Raw genomic sequence first — 17,623 nt, 5'->3', positions numbered from 1 at the left:
CTCTCCTTTTCCTCCCTCACTGCCTTCACCTGTGCTGCTCCCATTGCCTGGATGCTTTTCCCCCACACGTATCCATGGCTCGCTCCCTCTTTTCACTAAATGCTCTATGGAAATGTCACTTTGTCAGAGAGCTCTTCCCTATTTCACCAAAAATACCACTGTCTTTGCTGGCCGTTTGCCCTGTTTTATTTTTCTTTTTAGCACTTAACAACACCTAACATAGTATACAGTTGACCTTTGAACAACACAGGGACCAGGGGCACCAAGCCTCTGCAGAGTTGAAGATTCGAGTATAACTTAAAGTCGGCCGTCCATATCCCAGGTTCCTCCGGATCCGCCAGTTCAGTTCCGCAACCACAGATTCAATCAATGTCAGATTGTGTAGTACTGTAGTATTTACTATAGAAAAAAATTCACATTTAAGTGGACCTGGGCAGTTCAAACTCATGTTGTTCAAACTCATGTTGTGTATGTATTTGCTTATCATATTTCTCGCCCATCTGAATGTAAGTCAGCTCTCTGTTGAGGAGGGATTTTATAACCCAAGTCCAAAATAATCCCTGGCATAGTATACATATTCATCATATAGTTGTTGAATGGCTGGAGGATGAATCAGGTTCAGTACGTTTTGGACTACTGCTTATGCTGGATGGCCTGGATACCATAGATACTGCCACCTGGTTTGTTACAGTACAAATTTGAACAAGAGTTAGGGTTTATAATTCCATTCAATAAGCATAGTTTCATCTAGGTAACCCTGCTCCTTAAGAACTCTCATTCCACTAATTTTGAAAAGTCCAGAGCCCGTACCCAGATTTCTGTGAATTTCCCAGGAATGTTTTGTTTTTTCCTGCTTTCACCAACTCAGTTCAGTTTTGGAATCATCTTGTCATCTTGTGCCTGGTTTCTCTCCCACACCTGTCGACCCCCATGTGGGAACTTATTAGTTTTCAAAAAACTAAAAAGCATGCAGGGCTTCCCTGGTGGCGCAGTGGTTGAGAATCCGCCTGCCGCTGCAGGGGACATGGGTTCGTGCCTCCGTCTGGGAAGATCCCACATGCCGCGGAGCGGCTGGGCCCGTGAGCCATGGCCACTGAGCCTGAGCGTCCGGAGCCTGTGCTCCGCAACGGGAGAGGCCGCAGCAGAGGGAGGCCCGCATACCACAAAAAAACCAAAACAAAACAAACAAAAAAAACGCATGCAAATGACTTATGTTTTAGCAAACTTGACTGATGCTTTAGGGAAGTTGGGGAATTCCACTTACTGGGAGGATGGGATTGGTATTGGGGCAATTACATCAGAGCAACAAAAATAACTTTAGGTGAATGTTAAAGAGTCCTATTTATTAAAACCTTTCTGCCATCCCACCATAGGAGACTCTTCACTGGTTGATTCATTCTTATGGGCTTCGATCTTTCTTTATCACTTCACATTCCTAGGATCCTCCCTCTCTGAGATTGTCTTCAGAGAACTTTTCTTCCTCTGTCTTTGTTTGGTTCCTACTCCCAAACTCAACTCTGGATTTTTCTTTGCATACTCAAATTCATCAAGATGCTCAGCAGACCAAAAACAAACAAAAAAAAGCAAACAACCAATAACCAATTTACTTTCTTAAGATCCACCCTCGAAAGATAGATGCAATTTTCCCCCTTAGTTATGGAAAATTTGCTAAGGCTTCCTAGTTAGTAGTCTCAGGTACTATATTTCATATTATATGTCTAAAATCTTTTGGGAAAATAGTGTATAGCATAGGTATAAAAGAGCTACCATATTTTTGCAGGTATTTCATTGTGATGGAAAGGAAATTACCATTAATGGAAAGACCACTATATGTGAAACACTATTGGGTTAGGTCCTTTCATTTATTCATTACACGTTTACTGAACACCTATGTGGCACACACTTTCACTTAATGCATTTGCTAGACCTCGCCTTCCAGCTTTTCCATCCCTGAGACACTTGGACTGTCCCTGGGGACTTAGTGACCATGGCCCACAACTCCATCCAAGCAACTTTATGTTTACAGATAATCGGAGCATTCAATCACCTACCAAGAATCACCTCGCGAGAAAATTCAGACCTCTCGTTTTGTTTTTGTAAGATTGGGCATTTAACTGTGTGTGTGTATATATAATGTGCTTTAGAACTGTGTCTATTCTTCTCTTACCAGAGGCGTGGCTTCGGAGAACGTTAAACTTTTAATCAGAATTTGAGATTCAAATCGCTTTTCTAGTCTGCCTTAAATCTCCAACCTGAAGAGGAAGAGGCTTAGCTAAGGCGTTAAGAGCAGCCCTGCTTCCTTCACAGCAAGGCCCAGAATGAGAGTAACACCAGGGTGACAGAACTAAGCCCGAGAAATGCAGGGGACAGGCGGACAAGCTCGCCCCAGCTCAGTGTAGCCTGGACACTACCCAGACCGTCCATCGAAAACGTCCTTCTCGGCCCTCCTCCGCCCTCCCGCGCAGCCTTCACAGGCTAGGATGAGGCTGGGAAACAGCAAATAGTGAAGGGCACGCGCGCGCAGCCCCGCCCTGCGTGACGTCAGAGACGCGACGCGTCTCAACGCAGTGCAAATTGGGAAAGAGGGATGAGCTGAGCTGACTTCCGTCGGGGTAGAGAATTTTCTTCGGGTTGGTGGGAGATGGGGTTTTGGCGAGGAGGCCGGCATTAGTGAAGCGCGCGCGGCGCCAAGGTGAGTGCGGGCCTGGATCCTGGCCTTTGTTCGTCGGGAATCCGTCCGCAGTGAACCCCTGTCCTTCCACCAGCTGCTGGTCACCCGGGAGACAAGCCGTGTCCTCGGAGGGGGTGGGACAACCCCGAACAGAATCGGCTTTTGGAGAAAGGGCCCTACCTCGAGTCTTTCCCGCTACCCACCTAGGGTTGCCCAGCGAGTTCCGTGTGGGCTCCGGTTTTTCCGGTCTTAGAAGGTGGCCTTGACCGTTCTTCTACCTTCTTGGACACTCAGACCGACTTTGACCTCTTTCCTCTTGCTTCCGTTTTCAGATTTTCTGCCCGTCGAGCTACATTCCCAGGCCTTAATACAACCTCTCAGAGTGTTTTCCAATCCCTCCTCTGATCCAGTCAAACTTGCTTGTAGTGAAGTCCAGGTATGAGTGTAAAGAACCTGCGAGCGCATCAGAGTTAAAACTGTGACTTCCCCAAATAAAAGCTTGTCTTTCCTAAAATGTGGCCTTTCTCCTAGAGTTGTGGGACTAGTTAATTTCACCTCGGAAATTATCAGAACCCTGAATTTGTACTTAAAGCTGCAGACCACACTTCTTGGTTTATATCTTGCCTCCAGTTCATTTTGTGACCTTGGGGCAAGTCCCTAATCACTAACAAAATATTTACCTGAAGACAGAGGTGTTGCAGAGTCTAAGGAATTTAATATTTGTTAAGAGCCCTGAGGGTTTCAGCTGTAGGGGATGCCGAACTAAGGATTTTACTCTCTCTACATTAGCAAGCATCCTAATTTTTGTATACTTTCTACTGCAGCCATGAAAAATGTCAGGTGATTTTTGTTGGGGAAGTGTTCCTCTTCTAGGCTTGCTCTGCGGCTTTGCTATGTAAGCAGATTTTGCATTCAGCAGATTCTGTTTAAGATTCATTGTTGAATGTCTTTCATGGTGGATTTAGATTGTTTCTCATGATTCCAGAGTGCTGGACCAGCCTGTCTGAAAGGTTCCATAGGTTGTGCTATGTTTTTAACATGTTGAAATGTGTATTCCGTTTCTTGTGACACATTAGGTGCATCTTTTAAATTAGATAGTAAGGACTCTGTAATGAAAAACAACAACCTGTCATTAATGACATAAATTTATATTAATTGCACATAGGTATGCATTGTAGTTTTTGAGAAAACAATGCGTGAGAAAAACAAAAGTATTTTAAAGATGTCTTTCTAGAATTTAATTTTTAATATATTTACTTGAACTTAGTCATTATGGTCATTTGTTTATTAGCGTGAACATAATGGGAAAGAACCAAAATGGCTTTTGTAAAGTAAGAGAGTCAGTACATCAGATTTTTTTCCCATAAAATGTCTAGCATTATATTTTATTATGAACATTTTCTACATAAAAATGTACTTATTTTTGTAGAGATGAAAGGGGAAAAAAGTGTCTATTAAATATGAGGTGTTAATAAAATTAGATATTATTGAGTCTTTTTTGTTTTAATCTTGGTCATTGTCCCAGTTGCCTATTGCTACATAACAGATCACTCTAAAACAAAGTGGCTTAAAACTACAATTCATTATCTCATGTTTCTGTGGGCTGACTGGACTCAGCTCGTTGGTTCTCGGTGAGGGTTTCATGTATTTGTAGTCAGATATCCAGCTAGGGTTAGAGTCATCTGAAAGCTCAGCTGGGCAGGACATCCGAGATGGCTCATTCCCATGGATGGCAGTTGATGTTGGCTGGGAGTTCAGCTGGAGATGTCGACTGGAGTGCCTACAACATAACCTCTTCATGTGTCTTGGACAGATCATAGCATGGAGGCTGAGTTCCAAGACAAGTGTTTGAAGGGTCAGGAAGTGGAAGCTTTCTCTTAAAGTCTTTTAAAGCCTGGACCCAGAAATTGGCACATCGTTACTTCCAGCATTCTGTATTGGTTAGAGCAGTCAGAACCCTCCCCCAACCAGATGATAGACCTTTTGAAGAGGAGAATGCCGAAGAACTTGTGGCCATCTTTAGCCTACCGTAATTTTGTTGACTGATGTTTGGATATAATAGTAGATGCAGAATAAGTTATGCTTCTGATTTCTTTAGCCGTTTCATGGCATGTTATAATTTTCGGAGCACTTTTTGTATATATTTTTTCATTGACACCTTTGAAAACTCTTTAGAAGCAGGTGGATTATTCCCATTTTGCAGATGATAATAAACTGAGCAGTGGCAGTGGTTGTGGTAGAGGATTTAAGGAATTTGCCCAGAGTTGTATGATAATAAGTGGAAAATGAGACTAAGACTTTTATAATATAAAATTTATTAGTAAATGATGAAATGTTATGTTAAACTTATTTGTAATAACATTTATAACCATACTAATTCAAGTAACACAGTACTCATGTACAGTGAATAAAGTTAGTGTTGAGATAGCTAAACCTTGCCTCTTCTAACACATTACAGTTTAGTCTTTCATAGTACTAAATTCTCTGAAATGTACCAACAGTGATGTGAACCTGCATGTCTTTCTTGTTTTTTAAATTGAAGTATAGTTGATTTACAATGTTTCAGGTGTACAGTAAAGTGATTCAGTCATATATATATATACTTTTTCAGATTCTTTGGCATTGTAGGATATTACAAGATGTAGAATATAGTTCCCTGTGCTATACCATAGGTCCTTGTCCTCGTTGTTTATCCATTTTATATGTAGTAGGGTGTATCTGTTAATCCCAGATTCCAAATTTATCCCTCCGTACCCCCTTTCCCTTTGGTAACCATAAATTTGTTTTCTGTGTCTGTGATTTTTTTTCTGTTTTGGAAATAAGTTCATTTGTATCATTTTAGATTCTACATGTAATATCATATAACATTTGACCTGATGTCTTTGTAATGTAGTAAAATGAAATTATTATGCATTTTAATACCAATTTCAAAACAAATTGAAAAGCTGTGGGTGTAGGAATCCTGGGGTTTTAAATTTCTTAATTACAAAGTATTAAAAATTAAAATGATTTCTCATAATTTTGGTAGGTTGGGAGTTATATAACTTAAGATGTTGATTTCATGTAAAATAGATAGCTAGTGGGAAGCAGCTGCATAGCACAGGGAGATCAGCTCAGTGCTTTGTGACCACCTAGAGGGATGGGATAGGGAGGGTGAGAGCGAGGGGCAAGAGGGAGGGGATATGGGGATATATGTATACATATAACTGATTCACTTTGTTATACAGCAGAAACTAACACAACATTGCAAGGCAATTATAATCCAATAAAGATGTTAAAAATAAATAAATAAATAAAAATAAAATTCTACCTTAAAAAAAATGTTGATTTCAGCTGAAAACTAATTGTCATCTTCATAGTGTTTTATTGCTTCTAGTAACATGCTTATGTCCATTCTTTATGCCTGTGGTTCCCTGTCTTGATTGCAGGCTAGAATTCACCTGAGGAGCTTTGTAGAAATACCTATGTGCAAGTCTCACACTCAGAGATTCTGATTGAACCATTTAGGAATGGGTCCTGGGCATCAATATTTTTTTAAAGTTCTGTAGGTGATTCTAATATACAGCTAGAGTTGAGAACCATAGCTCTTTTTTTGGTACTTACTAAGTACAGTTGGGTTCCCAGCTCATCCATTTTGCATCTGCTAAAAAAAAATTAAAGAGATAAAGAGGAAGAGGAGATAAGAAATGGATCAAGGTTATATAGGTAGATAGACACCTATTGTGTAAAACAGTTACCCTCGTGTTTTCTCTAGGAATGGTCCTAGAGAAACCAAAAAACCAAAAAATGTGGGCATGGTACGTTAGTGCCTGTAATATGGAACTTTGCTTTGTATTACCACTGTGTGCTCATCTTTCATCCTAAGAGGTAGAAACTATGTTAGGAGGTATATTCTTTGTATCCCCTGCAGCCCCCAGTGCTACACTTTGAATAGATATAGGTATTCTAAATGTTTACCACATTGAAGCTGGTTTTTAATCACTCTTCAGAACTAGGGCTAGTTATTTTACTCTGTTTTTCTTTTTAGCATTGTAAGAACTTTGTAACTTTGGACTTTCTTTTTCTTTGGTTTCCATGATATTGCACTTTCCTGGTTTTCCTTCATTCTGTGTTTCTTTCCTCCTTTAGGAACCACCCCCACCCCCCAAGTTCTGAGCCCTTCAGGTATCTTGTCAGCTGTAGAGAAACAAGATCTCATTTCCTTAGTGATTCATTCTCCTGATTTTAGTTACTAGTGTAAATGATGTTTATGTTTCTAAAACTATTACAGAAGTTTAAAAATATACATAAAAGTGAAGAGAATAGAATTATTTAAACTATATCCTAGATAGCATATTATTTCAATGTCAATACTTTGTTGTCTCCCAAAACACTGAGGATTATCAAAGTAACATTAACGCCTTAATAGTGGATTTAATATCTGGTCTTTCTGTAAACCTGATGTCTGATTATGTATTTACATCTCTATCAAGGCATCCTTCTTTAGATGTTATTCCTTTTGCATACACTCAACATGTTCAAATTTTTTTGTAAATCAGTGGTTCTTATTTGGGGGTAATTTTGACACCGCCCCCCTACCCAGAGGACATTTGGCAATGTCTGGAAACAGTTTTGGTTGTCACAACTGGAGAAGGGTGGATATTACTGGCATCTAGTGGGTAGAGGCCAGGGATGCTGCTACACATCCTACAATGTGTAGGGCAGCCCCGCAACAAAGAATTATTCAGTCCAGCACGTGAGTAGTGCCCAAGTTGAGAAATGCTGCTGTAAACTGATCAGTTTTTTAAACTTTTTATTTTTGTTAACAGCACTACCATTCTTCACATTTCTCAGGGTTGAAAGTGTGTGCATGTGTGTACTTAAGAGAGAAAATACTGTTTCGATCAAAGTACATTTCTACCTTTTTATGTTCTTTTTTGCTATGGCCTGCTAGTTATTCTTTTCTAAAGTATCATTCCCTTGTTCCAGTTTCCTTCAAATCTGTCTTGCATATCCCCACTTTGACCTGCCCAGAGATACCATTTTCCCTTCAAGATCTGGCTTCTTATTGCCTGCTGAATTAAATATAAACAATTTTGGGTGGCTTCAAAAGTCCTCCATCATGTAATTCCATTTCCTTACCTAATAGAATTTATTATTGTTAGCCAACAGTTATTTTTTTTTTTAATTTTTTAATTTATTTATTTTTGCTGCGTTGGGTCTTCATTTCTGTGCGAGGGCTTTCTCTAGTTGTGGCAAGTGGGGACCACCCTTCATTGCGGTGCGCGGGCCTCTCACTGTCACGGCCTCTCTTGTTGCGGAGCACAGGCTCCAGACGCGCAGGCTTAGTAGTTGTGGCTCACGGGCCTAGTTGCTCCACGGCATGTGGGATCTTCCCAGACCAGGGCTCGAACCCGTGTCCCCTGCATTAGCAGGCAGATTCTCAACCACTGTGCCACCAGGGAAGCCCTAGCCAACAGTTATTAAGGGTTGACTATAAGAACTACTAAGGTAAATGTTAGAGATCTAGCATGTTAGAGTAATGACTTATAAAGACATGTTAGTATAATCCCTTGATCTAATTTGATTATTTCCTAATAATCCCTATAGCATTCTTTATTTTTCTTATTACCTTCCCATACTGATTTCTCATTTTGTGTCTTTGTTCGTGTTGATTTCCTCTTCTGGCATGCCCTCCTTTCTCACTGTATTCATAGCTAACTCCTATCCTTAGGGCCAGTTTCTGTCTCTATCACAGCATCATGAAACTGCATGCTTATGAGGTATGAGTATCTTAAAGCCTAGTCATAATTGTCATTTGGTCCAAATTCTGTACTAAAGGAATGATATAGATAACAAATATTGATAGTATAGGATTTAGATCAAGAAGTAAACTCCAGGGCTTCCCTGGTGGCGCAGTGGTTAAGAACCTGCCTGCCAACGCAGGGGACACAGGTTTGAACCGTGGATCCCACATGCCGTGGAGCAACTAAGCCTGTGCGCCAGAACTACTGAGCCTGCGCTCTAGAGCCCGCGAACCACAACTACTGAAGCCTGCATGCCTAGAGCCCGTGCTCCGCAACAAGAGTAGCCACCGCAATAAGAAGCCCTCGCACCGCAACCAAGAGTAGCCCCCGCTTGCCGCAACTAGAGAAAGCCCGCGCGCAGCAACGAAGACCCAATGCAGCCAAAAATAAAATAAATAAAATAAATAAATTTATATATATATATATATAAATAAACTCCAAGAACTGGGACCATCAAGGATGGAAGAGGTGGAACTTAAGTTGGTTTTTGCAGGACGAGGGATCAGCACAAAAGAGTACACTCTGGGCTGGAAGAAGCTCCCCCCTCGCCCCAAGTTACAGTGACTTTTTCCCTCCTTTTGACTTCCCAGTGACTGGAGTCACATATTAATGTACAGTATAGGAATTAATTGTTGGCTTATTATTTAATGAGTATTAATTTGGTCTTGATAAACAGACTAAGGTATTTGTGATCAGAAGCCCTGTTATACTCTATCTCCCTAGAGCAGTGTTACTCAAAGTAGTAGCCAGTCTCTTACAGGCTTGCAGCTTGTGCTAGAATATAAATCAGTACATTGCTTTCTTTATAAAGAAAGTCTTGCTGCTATGAAAAATTCAGTGTGCTTATTAATAGGTTTACATTCTGTTATAAGCTTATTTTATCACAGACTGGTAACCAACAGTTCCTCAACCAGCACTGGTCTGTGGACCACACTTGGAGTAGCATTGCTCTGTAGGACTTTTACGTAACCTATAGACATTTCACATTTATACCCAGTGTTCTATATGTGCATACACAGGTACACAGCCAAAACTAAAGTTTCATGAAACAGTTCTTAACCTGACTATGTGTGACATGCTCTGATATTTTCTCTTCAGGTTTTTTTTGTTTTTGTTTTTTTAATGGTGATTGTGACCTTCTAAAGGGATTTTAAAAAAACACTGCTATTGTCGCTAGACTCATAGTAGATACTCAGAAAATACTAGAGGTTTTTTTTTAGCAGTGATTAATTCTTAAAAGGGTTGAGCCTTAACTTTAGGGTTGCTTTAAAGCAGATTATTTCATTAGTACTTACTTGTCTGTGGCATTTTAACTAGAATGAGTATAGAATGGATTATATGAAATTTAAGATAGTCAGATGATGTAATGAATACTGTTGCTATCTGAAGGCCAGAGATGGGGTGAGATGAGATGATGGATGGCCAACAAAGACAAACTGCTTTCCTTTCAGTGTTGCCAGCAGCCTTGGCAGTGGCTGGTGTGAGGCCCTACTTAAGATACCAGGACCAGTTTGAATGACAACAAACTTCAATCTTTACTTTTTTACTTTTTAGTCATCACTGTGTGGTTCAGGTCGTCCAACCTCTACTCCTTTCTTTGGAAGGATCAGAAAAATGTCAGAAAGAGAGAGAGGGGTATATATGCCTTCCATTGTCTTCCTATTGTCAGCTCATTTTCAGCACTGCCTGTATTTCATTTTTGGAGCATTGCTGTTTGATTAAGCTGTTGTTCTTAAATCTTTATCCGGTTTACACATCTTAAAAAAATTTTTTTAGGAGAACTTTTTCTTACATATACTTAGTTATTTTATTTTTGGTACTTACATTCCTTTTTGAAGTATAACAGTTTTAGTGGGTTTTATGTTGTATTTAGTTCTAGAGCTAAACAAGTAGATTTTAAAATTATTTGAGTTCTGTAGTTATTGAACATTCCTATATAAGTATCAGTGGGTTTGTTTTTACTGTTGCAACCAAAATAAGGAAATTGTAAATCCATTCAGTCATTCTGGCCTTAAGTTATTTTATGCCAGTCTCTTTTGAAATTTCTTTAATGGCAAAATGCAGCAGAATGACTTATCAAAAATTTAATACATTAAAGTTTACATACATTTAAGTTGGATATGTATTCTTTGCTTTCTCATATGATTAGGGAAAAATACCCTTTACCTTGTGCTTTGACTTCTGCAGAAGTATATGTGATTCTACAGGCTAAAATAGCAATTAAGGCAATGCTGGAAGTATTTTTAACACCAGGCATCTTATTTGACAGCATAACGTATAATTTAATGAATGAAAATGGAAACAGCTGTGGTCCTTTGATGACATTATCAGAGCAAGTTCTTTATTTCAGCTGTTCTCAAAAATCAAATAAGGACAGAAAAAGTAACTTTAAAAAAGCACAATCTTTTTCCTGGAAACCCTCAGTAAAAACTTTGTTGTCATCATAAATCTTACCCCTGTAGTTTCCATTGGTGTGTCTGATCAGTTGTCACTCAATCGGAGTCCTGTCATTCTACCTTTGCAGTGTCTCTAGTATCTGTCTGCCTCCTCCATTCCATCTCTACTGCCCTAGTTCTGACCTTCATCATCTTTCCTTAGGATCATTATTGTGGGTAACTAATGTCTTCCTTATCTCCAGTCTTTTAAAGCCTAACCTTGTACTGTTAGTTTAGATCATATAACTCTGTTCTTAGAATCCTGCTCTGGCTCTCTGTTACCTTTAGAAAACAAAGTAAATGCTTTAATGTGACATTCACGGCCTTCCATTTATCTGCTCCTAGACTGTTTTTCAGGCCTTACTGCCTAGCAAATCCTTGTTCATTCTGTCTACTAGCTAGTTCCTAAAGGTGTTCTTTACTTTTTTGACTTTTTCCTCATACTCTTTCTCATCTCTGTCAAAAGCCTTCTCTCACCAAGACTCACAGAAATGCTATCTCTTCCACGCTGCCTCCCAAGATCCGTCTAGTCATACTTGATCTTGTTAATTTTTCTTATTGTACATCATTTGTAACTCTTTATAGTTTGATATAATACATGTTGTATTAACACTGCTTACAACTTTCTCTTTCACGTTAGTTTTTTAAACTTTGTGAGGAAATGGATCACATCTAATTTTTGAGTTCCTGGGAGCACAATGTCTTCTGTACAGTAGGATGCCTGTGAATGTTCGAATGGAATTTAACTTTGAAATAGCTAATGATTTATTATTTTAAGTTGCCTAGGTAGCATATATAGTTTTTATATTCTTTTGTCTTTTAAAGATCCAAGCTTTAAAGGTAATGATGAGAAAAAGATTTGACTGAGGCATATTCTAGACCTTCATTTTAGAGGATTCAAATAAATAGCTTTCTTTTCCCAACCAAGAACCCTAATTGTCATGAATCAACAAAATAGACTCTACCTGACTTTTTGAATATATGTCCTGTGGTTAGACCACTAATACTTAAGATGCAGGTAAAGGATAGAGTAGGAAAAACAGATACTGTCAGACTGGTACGAGGTCACTCTGCCTAACTCTGGCGTTAATCCTTATCTTAGTACATTTAGTGTTGCCAGTAAAATATCATTGGGCTTTTTGGAAATTACATTTCAAGAGCTAGCCTATATCAGGGGAGCATATGTTGGCTTTTCATGGTTGAGTAAGCTTAAGATCCTAGCTGAGCTAGGTGGGGGCAGGAAAGTCAGGGATAACTCTTGTTACTATTATCTTACTGTCCTTTAGCCCTCCTTAATAGTCCAAGCTCCAACATCCCCTGCCCTCTGCCACCATGGTGTCTGTTGTGGCATCCCTAAGGCCTCAAGTTTCCTTAAGCACCTTCCTGAAAAGTTAGTTTCTTGGCCTTACTGTGCTTTCCCTTAGTCAAAAGTATTATTTCTCAACTGTTGCTTCTTATGTTTCAGTAGAAATCATGTTCCTGAAGCACCACTCTATCCCATCATTTTCTTTTACATTGCCAATTTTTTTTTAAGTTATCTACAGTCTACTTCCATTTCTTTATTCCTTAATGCTTGTGCTCTTGCTTCCACTTACACCACTGTATGGAAGCTGTGCTCCACGAAGTTATATATATTAGGCTCTTACAATATTCCAAATCTGTTTTTTTTTTAATGAGTATTTAAAAACATATTTTACTTTTGCTTGTTTCAACCATAACTTCCTAACTTTTCCACCTCTCTGGGTATTCTTTTCATATTTGTAGACAATTGGATATTTTTATTCATATTTGCATTGTTATATGATATAATTGCTTTCTTTAAAATTTTTTAATGAAATACATTAAGTATATTACATATTATTTTATGTTATAAAAGACTGATAATAAAATGATCATCTGTACAAACTATTATATGTAAAATAAGCTATAAGGATGTATTGTACAACAGGGAATATAGCCAATATTTTGTAATAACTATAAATGGAATATAACCTTTAAAAATTGTGAATCACTATATTGTACACCTGTAATATATAATGTTGTACATCACTTATACTTCAATAAATACATAAAACAAAACAATCATCTGTGAGCATCTGTGAACATACCACCCAGCTTGAGAAATAAAATCTTACATATCACTGAAGCTCTTTGTGTGTGTCTCCCTTATTGTATCTTCTACCTCTCCAGAAATAGAATTTTATATTTACTATTTCTTGCCTTTATAACTTTATCTGATTTGTATCCTTAAGCAATATTTTGCTCAGTTTAGTTTGTTTTAAAACTTCTTACAAATGGTGTCACGTTATATGTATTCCTGCTTTTTCACTCAGCTTTAGGGGGATAAGCAGGGGTTGAGGAGGTGGTGAGCATGGGGGAGTAGGGAATGTTCTCTTGTTAAACTGTTTATCCTGGAAGGTCAGGGACCACTTCTTATGTATCCTTTGTGTCTTTAACATGTAACATAATGTTTTTTTACAAGGTAAGACACTCAATACTGTTGTCTGTATAAGTATGAGGAAATCCAGAGGATCCCTATCATGTTCTTTAATGGATGCTCTTAGCTGTTTTGGTGGTGCATTGTTGATGAATTATATACCTAATCAAGAAATGAGAAAGTATTAATATTTAATATAAAATGTGACAAGAATCAAAGCAAATTGGGGTGCTTTTGGAGTTTCACATAGGTGAACAGAAGCCTTTTCACCCCTAAAGTTGTACCTTACTCAGCATTTTAGGATTCAGTGTTCATTGATGTCCATTCGTCTAATAATAGTGAACTGATAGAATGAAGAGCATTAAGGTATTGGAAATAAGTGATAGAAAAATAGTTGTAATCTCTCTTTTCTTTAAATAAGTATAGATGATTTACAGTGTTGTGCCAGTCTGCTGTACAGCAAAGTGACTCAATTTTACGCATACATACATTCTTTTTTTATATTCTTTTCCATTATGGTTTATCACAGGATATTGAATATAGTTCCCTGTGCTATACATTAGGACCTTGTTGTAATCCATTCAAAATATAATAGTTTGCCTCTACCAGCCCCAAATTCCTAGTCCATCCCTCTCCCTCCCCCACTCCCCCTTGGCAACCACAAGTCTGTTCTCTATGTCTGTGAGTCTTTCTCTTTTGTTGATAGGTTCCTTTGTGCCATATTTTAGATTCCACATATAAGTGATATCATATGGTATTTGTCTTTCTCTTTCTGACTTAGTTCACTTAGTATGATAATCTGTAGTTGCATCTATGTTGCTGCAAATGGCATCACTTTGTTCTTTTTTATGGCTGAGTATTCCGTTGTATATATGTTGCCACATCTTTATCCATTCATCTGTCGATGGACATTTAGGTTGTTTCCATGTTTTGGCTCTTGTGAATAGTGCTACTATGAACATAGGGGTGTATGTTTCTTTTTGAATTATAGTTTTGTCCGGGTATATTCCCAGGAGTGCGATTGCTGGATCATACAGTAATTCTATTTTTAGTTTTCTGAGGAACCACCGTACTGTTTTCCTAGTGGCTGTATCAAAAAAATTTGTAATCTCTTAAATGTATTAATGCAGCTATTTATTCAAATTGTAATTAGTTCTTTACAACTGAAGACCTTGTATAAATTTACTTGGGTTCCTGAAGTTTTCATTTGGTGACACTTATGATCTTGCCAAGATTCCCATTTAGTGTGCTCCCCTGATCTGCCCCATCTATATGCATCCCTGCACAGGTACACACACACACACAACTTAATTGTTACATACCTAGCCTTCTTCATTTTTTTTTTTACTACCTCCATCTTCCTAGTCAGAATTTACCAGAGCAGATGAGGAAACAAAGAATGTCATGAAACATCAAAGACCTTTTCAAAGTAAACCAAAGTATTTGGGTGTATTCTACCAGAAACATGTTCATACATCCCCAGCTTCATATAATGTGCTGTGGCTACCCCTCCCCCCAACTTGTTTCCTTTTGTAAACTGATGAGAAAGAAATATTTCTAAATGAAACTTCCTTCTATTTGTAAACTATACATTAAGGCAGATTTAACAGAAGAAAAATATAAAAGCTTTTATTATTCTGTTCCTTTGACAGGAAAGATTCCTAATACTTAATGCAAAATGATACAAACAGTAATTCATTTCGTTAATGAAAATTTGGAGGGGAAAGTAGATTGTTTATTGATACCCTGTATATTGAACTCCGAAAATAAATATTCAAGATAATTGAAAATTAACTCTGTTAGCAAAGGACACAGTTTAGGAGGTTTGTTTGTTTGTTTTTTAAACTCACTTGTTTTATTGTTAATGAGGAAAACTAATGAGATTATTTGTGTTCATTTTGTTTCAGAAAAGAACTACTTTTAATGAAGTATACCATCCACTGTGAAAGTGGAGAAGTAAAGATTATTCATCATGCCTGCTGTGGCTTCAGTTCCTAAAGAACTCTACCTCAGTTCTTCACTAAAAGACCTCAATAAGAAGACAGAAGTTAAACCAGAGAAAATAAGCACTAGGAAGTATGTATACTTTGCTAATTTGAGCCATATACAGGTATCCCCCACTATTCAAAAGTAGAGTGTTCCTGTGAAGCCTTTTGTAAGCCAAAATGGCATAAAGTGAGGAAACAATTAACTTTTTTCATGAAAGCAAAAATCGCCTCTGGATTTCTTTCGATTAGTGAAAAAGGTACTTAAGTTAGGTGTTCTGTAAAAGCAAAGTGGTGTAAAGTGAACTTTTGAAAAGTGGGGGATAGCTGTTAACTTCTAGTTCATTTCCATTTTATTAAATGAGTTAGAGAAGTTCTTAATTTTATCTTGGCAGAATACATATATATTCTGCTAATAAGCATATTATCTGTTTTCTGGACAGTATGTTACATCATAAGTTTAAGAGGTGAAGGATTCTACAAAACTCATTCAGCCACAGTTAATGTCTTTTCCTAAAACAGTGTAAAAGTACTTCTTAATTAAAGATCATTTTTATCCTTGTGTATTTCACATATAAGATCTGGGTCTAGCATAGTCTTTGATTAAAAAAGAAGAGATACGTATTTTTTATGCAGTGTTCAGCAAAGTATTTAATTTTTAGCAATTTGACATGAACTTTTAACCTAATGATTTTTTTTTTTAATTTATTTATGGCTGCACTGGGTCTTCATTGCTGCACACAGGCTTTCTCTAGTTGCGGTGAATGGGGGCTGCTCTTTGTTGTGGTGCACTTGTTGTGGAGCACAGGCTCTAGGCACTCGGGCTTCAGTAGTTGCGGTACACGGGCTCAGTAGTTGTGGCTCACGGGCTCTAGAGTGCAGGCTCAGTAGTTGTGGCGCATGGGCTTAGTTTCTCCACGGCATATGGCATCTTCCCAGACCAGGGATCAAACCTGTGTCCCCTGCAATGGCAGGCGGATTCTTATATATCCTCTTTTATTTTTTTTTAAAGTCTTATTTGTTTGTTTTATTATTTATTTACTTGGCTGCGCCAGGTCATAGTCGCGGCACGTGTGATCTTTGTTGTGGCATGCATGTGGAATCTAGTTCCCTAACCAGGGAACCCAGGCCCTCTGCATTGGAAGCGCGGAGTCTCTGCACCACCAAGGAAGTCCCCTAATGATTTATTTTATGTATTTTTATTTTTGAGGGCATGTAGTCTCTCTATGTTGGGTAGACTACATGTTGAGGTAGAGGCTAGAGATGATACTTTCCTGATAACAGTTGCAGAATTTGTCCTGAGATAAAATAAAATAGAGATGGAGAGGTCCAGCTATTTTGATATTTACTGGAAGTTATTTTGCTAAAAATGGGATATCACTAAAATTGTTAACTTGTTGATAGTTTTATCTCTGTTAAGGAGGGACAGGAGACAGTAGGGGAGCTTTTCCTCTGAATTTATTTTGACCAACAAAGGAGAAGATTTAGAGATATATAACTATATTATTATAGATCTGGGAGTAAGAGTTTCAGAAAGAAAGGTGGGTCTAGCCAGCCTTACACCCTACACTTGAGGTAAGCAGATTTTAGAAATCGGGGAAAACAGGTGTTCTGTGGCTGGAGATAAATGTGAGGCTCTAAAAAATGATATGTATGATCCCAAATGAACCTGTGAAGAGGCATCTTAAACCTGTGTTTGCACAGGAACATCTTTATGAGTCATTTTCTAGAGGAAATAAACAAGATGGGAAGGAAATAAAACATTAAGGATGAAGACAGGAGAGTAGTAAGAACTTTAAAGAAGGTCAGGAAAGAAAATCCCAGAATGAACTAATATTCTTAAACATTACTAAGTATAAAATGGGCTTTTAAAAAGATCTTTGGGTGGGGAAGGGATAGGAAGAGTAATAGAGGGATTGGCCTGCTTCTTGAGCTTAGTTGGTAATGTTGATGGGGTGATAGAGAAAGTAGCGCTGTTTAACTCACATTGAATGATTTTCAAATAGGAAATAGTGAGAAGGGTAAAACCACCTTGAAGCTTTCTCAGAGAGCTTCATCTAATCTTAAAACAGATAAATCTGTTTTAGCAATGTCTGGTTTAGCTCTAGGACTACCCTGATCCCACAGGAAGTGGTATGTTGGCCTAAATGTACCACCACAACATGTAGCACTATTCTAGAGAATGCTAGAATCCTTTTAGAATATTTGGCTGGTTCACTGGACTCACTGGCATTGTAGCCATCTCAGCTGGGTCTGCTACATATGGGCCCATGAGATACACATGCATCATAATGAAAGAAATTTGGAAA

At 38.2% G+C, this 17,623-nt stretch overlaps 1 protein-coding gene across 1 annotated transcript in view; it reads left to right on the top strand.

Annotated features, from left to right (window-relative positions):
- The first annotated feature begins 2,586 nt into the window (after positions 1-2,586).
- USP8 (ubiquitin specific peptidase 8) overlaps positions 2,587-17,623 on the top strand; it is a 62,004-nt gene continuing 46,967 nt past the window's right edge. The window contains exons 1-3 of the mRNA XM_007115910.4: positions 2,587-2,692; positions 3,004-3,107; positions 15,237-15,405. Coding sequence (XP_007115972.2) covers positions 15,302-15,405 — 104 coding nt within the window. The 5' untranslated portion in view covers positions 2,587-2,692; positions 3,004-3,107; positions 15,237-15,301. The remainder of the gene's footprint in view (positions 2,693-3,003; positions 3,108-15,236; positions 15,406-17,623) is intronic.

The sequence above is a fragment of the Physeter macrocephalus genome, chromosome 11 (assembly GCF_002837175.3).
Source record: "Physeter macrocephalus isolate SW-GA chromosome 11, ASM283717v5, whole genome shotgun sequence".
Classification (NCBI taxonomy): Eukaryota; Metazoa; Chordata; class Mammalia; order Artiodactyla; family Physeteridae; genus Physeter; species Physeter macrocephalus.
Note: the sequence above shows the minus strand (reverse complement) of the source record. Positions and strands in the feature narration are given on the sequence as shown.